This window comes from Helobdella robusta (assembly GCF_000326865.2).
Source record: "Helobdella robusta unplaced genomic scaffold HELROscaffold_73, whole genome shotgun sequence".
In the NCBI taxonomy this organism is placed as follows: domain Eukaryota; kingdom Metazoa; phylum Annelida; class Clitellata; order Rhynchobdellida; family Glossiphoniidae; genus Helobdella; species Helobdella robusta.
In genome coordinates, this window is record NW_008705415.1 from 120,515 (window position 1) to 125,754 (window position 5,240).

The 5,240-nt window shown below is 31.5% G+C and overlaps 1 protein-coding gene across 1 annotated transcript in view; it reads left to right on the forward strand.

Annotated features, from left to right (window-relative positions):
• HELRODRAFT_194305 (hypothetical protein) overlaps positions 1-4,383 on the forward strand; it is a gene marked incomplete at both ends in the record, with an annotated part of 5,716 nt that extends 1,333 nt beyond the window's left edge. The window contains 8 exons of the mRNA XM_009031378.1: positions 1,371-1,432; positions 2,450-2,467; positions 2,538-2,851; positions 3,097-3,230; positions 3,399-3,495; positions 3,732-3,813; positions 4,029-4,165; positions 4,357-4,383. Of these exons, the coding sequence (XP_009029626.1) occupies positions 1,371-1,432; positions 2,450-2,467; positions 2,538-2,851; positions 3,097-3,230; positions 3,399-3,495; positions 3,732-3,813; positions 4,029-4,165; positions 4,357-4,383 (871 nt within the window). The remainder of the gene's footprint in view (positions 1-1,370; positions 1,433-2,449; positions 2,468-2,537; positions 2,852-3,096; positions 3,231-3,398; positions 3,496-3,731; positions 3,814-4,028; positions 4,166-4,356) is intronic.
• Positions 4,384-5,240: the final 857 nt, after the last annotated feature.

Sequence of the window (5,240 nt, forward strand, 5' to 3'; positions counted from 1 at the left end):
TCCTACGTATGTATGTATGTATGTATGTATGTATGTATGTATGTATGTATGTCTGTATGTATGTATGTATGTATGTATGTATGCATGTAAGTATGTATGCATGTAAGTATGTGTGTATGTATGTGTGCATGTTTCGTTAGTTATTTAGAGTAGCTAGTAGAGGCTTAGGATCATTAAAGCATAGAGTGATGAGACATGAATTATAAAGAAATCAACAGTTGCTTCGTCGGTATGTTTGTTTGTTGTTTGCTTTTGTTTGTTTGTATGTTTGTGTTTGTATATTTGTGTATGTTTTTGTTTGTTTGTATGTATGTTTTCTTGTTTGTGCACATTTTGTAGCGATTATGTTCTGAAGAAATATTTATTTTATTTCTATGTTTTAACTTTGTGAAAAAGTTTGATTTACAATCTCAAAATAAAACATGCTTACATACAAACAAACATAAATACATAAAAAACAAACAAACCTACATACAAACAAACAAACATACAAACAAACATATATACAAATATTTTTTCTTTTATTATTCGATGGTTCTTTCACTAACTCTCAGCGTACAGTTAATCACAAAATAGCAACGATGATGTTTAATTTTACTTGCCTGATTTTTTACTGCTACTACCACCACCACTACTACTACTACTACTACTACTACTACCACCACTAATACTACTATACTACTACTAGTAGTAGTAGTAATAGTAGTAGTAGTAGTAGTGGTAGTAGTGGTAGTTGTAGTAGTAGTAGTTGTTGTAGTAGTAGTAGTAGCAGCAGTAGTAGTAATAGTAGTAGAAGTAGTAGTAGTAGTGGAAGTAGTGGAAGTAATAGTTGTAATAGTAGTAATGTTTTAGACAACAGAGCACATGTAATTATGTTTTCTCGTTAAATTATCGTTATTATAGCATCTTTCGACTGACTGCCATAAAGCTAACCAGTCAATCACTACCTAGCAATAATAATAATAATAATAACACGCAATAATTTAGTACAAGTTGTGGTAGTAGTGGTAGCAGCAGTAGCTGCAGTAGTTGTTGTAGCAGTAGTAGTAACAATAATAGTAGTTTTATAGTTATATGAGCTTTGTTGTTGAAAAAATTACTACTACTACTACTATTACTTCCTCTACTACTATTACTACTACCGTTACTACTGCTCCCACTACTACTACTTCTACTACTATTACTACTACTACTACTACTACTACTACTACCACTACTACTACTTTTGCAGCTGCTGCTGATACTGATACTCTAAAAGTATAAGAAGTAATATAAAAATAAAAATCACTACAGCATCATCAAGAACAACAACAACAATAATAATAATAATAATAATAATAATAATAATAATAATAAAACAACAACAACAGACATTTCAAACAACGCGTTCACTTTTCAACGCTTTTTAATAACTGCAATCCAGCGTTGAAAGGTTCCTTCAAACATTCATCATTATCGTCATCATCTTCGTCGTCATCATCATCATCTTTGTCATCGTCATCATCATCATCTTTGTCATCATCATCATCATCGTCATCGTCAACAACAACAATAACAACATACAAAATACCTACTAAACGATAGAATGTTAAAATCGTCAGACTGACTATCATACAGTTAATAGTAAATAATTAGTATTCAAATGACGTCACTCCCGCCAGCGAAGACTCATCATCATCATCAGCAGCAGCAGCGCCCTCACTGTTTCTGTAGAATCATAACCATCATCGACGTATAGCAAAGTGAAAAAAATGGTTACAAATTTTCACCAATTGGGGGCTAGGTCACAATGGTTCTTAGCCATTGAATGTAAAAATTTTAAATGTCAGGGTCGATTTTTTATGCCTCATTGTCAGATCATAATCATCATGTATATGCTTGTCCGTGTGGGTGTGTGTGTATGTGTGAGTGTGCGTGTGTATATATGTGTGTGTGTGTGTGTGTGTACCCGTGTGTATGTATTCTTCTGTATGTGTAAGTAAAGTTGTTGAATAAGTGCTATTATTACATTGTTACTGCTAGCATTTCTAATGTTATCTTTTATCTTGTTATCGTCATTGTCAGTTTGAAAATATGCATACACACACACACAACACAGACACACACATACAACACACACACAACACACACACACAGACAAACATGTCACACATTGGTATCTATTAGAAACGGTTGTACACAAACATATACTATGTCTACAAAGCATATACAACAAAAAAATACAACAAAAAAAGACAATTTTTGTATTGCATACATATTAAGGTGTATACTCTAATAGTATAAATTGTATAAATATTTCAGTACTCAGTTGAGTTGTACTTGAGTCGAACTCAAAAATCTTATTATTGTTACAGAGGAAAAAATTTTTAAGGTGTTTCAACTTTAGTAATAGAATATTGTAGAATATTGTTGTAATATTTTATAATAATAATTATAAATTCACCTTCAGCCATATTGAAGCAGTTGGGTTAGTTAGAATCATTGAAATCTTTATAATCTTTTAATTTTTATTTCACCTTTAAGACGTTTCAACTCAGCAACTACTACAACAACTACTACTACCGCTAGATACCCAACTACAAGCCACAACAACTACAGCAGCTACGACTTCAAAAAGATGAACCAAGCAGCCAACATTGAACGAGCTGCAAGACCAGCACGGTTAAATTTTGGGCCCCTATGCATTGTTTTGATGTATACCCTGCTGAGTCTCTGCTTCTACATAACATGTCGCAAACTTATTTTCGTAGAAGGGGCTGACCCTACCTGGGTGGTTTTCATATTCTCAGTGTCAGTCTTTCTGCTCGTGTTACTGTGTGTTTCGCACTATAAGGCTGCTTCTTGCAATGAGGTTTGTCTGTCTGTAGTGTTGTCATTTTTTTTGTCTCTTCGTCTCGTTCTCTATTGCTATTTTTAATGTTTTGTTGCTTTAGAAAAAATACAACAGAAGCTACTTTAATACAAATGCAAACTATTGTATAGCAATGCGAATGTTTGATACAAAAATACGTACAAGTGAATAATTAATACATACACACAACACACACGCGCGCGCACACACACACACGCACACACACACGCACGCACACAAAACAGAACTACGTCAGCAGACTAGATTTCAGGGAAGAGATCAATCGAATAATGAGAAGAACAGCCTATGATAGTTCAATAACCATCCATCGTTGTCTCATCTGCACCGGCTTCAAATCCTATCGAACGCACCACTGCAGGTTTAACAAAATAGTAACATTGGAGGCAGAAAATATATCCTTGAATTAGGCAGATAACAAAGAATAACAAGAATTATTATTATTATTATATTATAATAATAATTATTATTATTATATTATTATTATTAGTATTATAATAATTGTGATTATTGATGATATGCGACTAAGCGTATGTAAAAAGTGTGTCTACAAAATGGACCATCATTGCACATGGATCGGTAACTGCGTTGGCCTCTACAACCTAAAGTATTTCATGCTACTTAACGTTAGTATTTTACTATAATTACTCATAATTATTATTAATTATAGTTATTATTATTATTGTCATAATATTGAAATTATATATGCCTTTGAAATAGCGCAGAATGGCTATGGCGCCTGACAATGCAATGAGATCCCTAGCTATGATGGCAATTTAATAGGAGTTTAATTTTTATCGTTGTTGTTAATATTATAATTACAATTATCATAATTATAATAATTATTATAATTATTATTCAGTTATACACGATGCTTCTTTCGTACATAACCAATGCTCTCCTCGTCGGAAAACTCAAGCCAATAATTCTGGAACTATCTAAAAGTATTAATTATAATAATAATAATTATAATTATAATAATAATGATGATGGTAGGATGCTGACGCTGCTGCAGCAGCTGCTGCTGATGATAATGATATCGATTGATGATGATAAATAAGCGTAATAGCAACAAGAATCAATAATAAAAATAATAATAATTGTTATTATGTTTATTATTATTATTATTATGGCAAAATATTTTCACTCCAAAACACAGCAAATGCCGATATAACTGCCCATCTTTACGATAATTATATAGCGGAGCTTTTTCTTGGATTTTTCAATATTCCAATGACGGTTTTGTGCTTCTTTGTCTTGGGGAAGCAAATATTCTGCATCTATTACGATATAACCGTTGGTGTTGTTGCTGTTGTTGTTATTATTGCTATCGTTGTTGTTATTATTGTTATAATATAAATAATAATTATTATTATTGATGCTTTTTTGGCCATGTATAATACTGACCAAATCACATCAAATCACATAACTTCATGTTAAGCCATGGCTTACCACAATCTTTAATGACGTCATAATTATTACGCCAGGCATATTTGTTTATGACGTCACCGTGATATCGTAACATTTTATAAATTATATTTTTTATTATAGTCTATAAATTATATATTTTATTATAGTCTGTAGAATTCAAAACCAACGAGCGTCCGATATATGAGCGGAGAAGGAAAGCGATCCACAATTTTTACGAGACATTTGGCAGCCCTCTGTCCATTTCTTGGTTGTCCCCATTCCACAAGCCCAACATAGATATCCGAAAGACTAAATGTTCCGGGTTTATTAGGCGATGGTGTTGAGATTTTACCTAGTATCTATGTATTTCCTTGTGTTTGTGTGTTTGTTTGTGTTTGTATGTATGTTTGTATGTGTGTTTGTTTGAGTGTGAGTACGTTTGATTAGGTTTTAACTTTTATATGTTTGTGTGCTTATGTACGTGTGTGAGTTTGTGTATGTATGTATGTGTGTGTGTGTATGTATGTATTTATACTGTTTTTGTGTACTTTCTTCCGCAGATCTTTCGCGGTTTTACTGATCACTTTTCGATGGTATATACACATACATGTCTTATATTTTCATTGATTAATTGCCATTTTAATGTTAATAAATCCGATAATAGTAATAATAACAATAGTAATTATGATAAACAAAAGAATAATAAATAAAAAATATTTCTTTCGAGTTAATTCTACTTATATTTAAATATCAACTTGAAAAAAGTTTATTTATCAATACTTTCTATCTGTTCTCTCTCTCTCTCTCTTTCTATATATATATATATATATATATATTGGTAATAGACCATAATTTTTACAATATTCTATAAATTCTACAGAATGTTTGGCGTTAATATGTTTGTAGTTCGTTTTTTCGATTTTTCTATAGACCATAATTTTTACAATATTCTATAAATTCT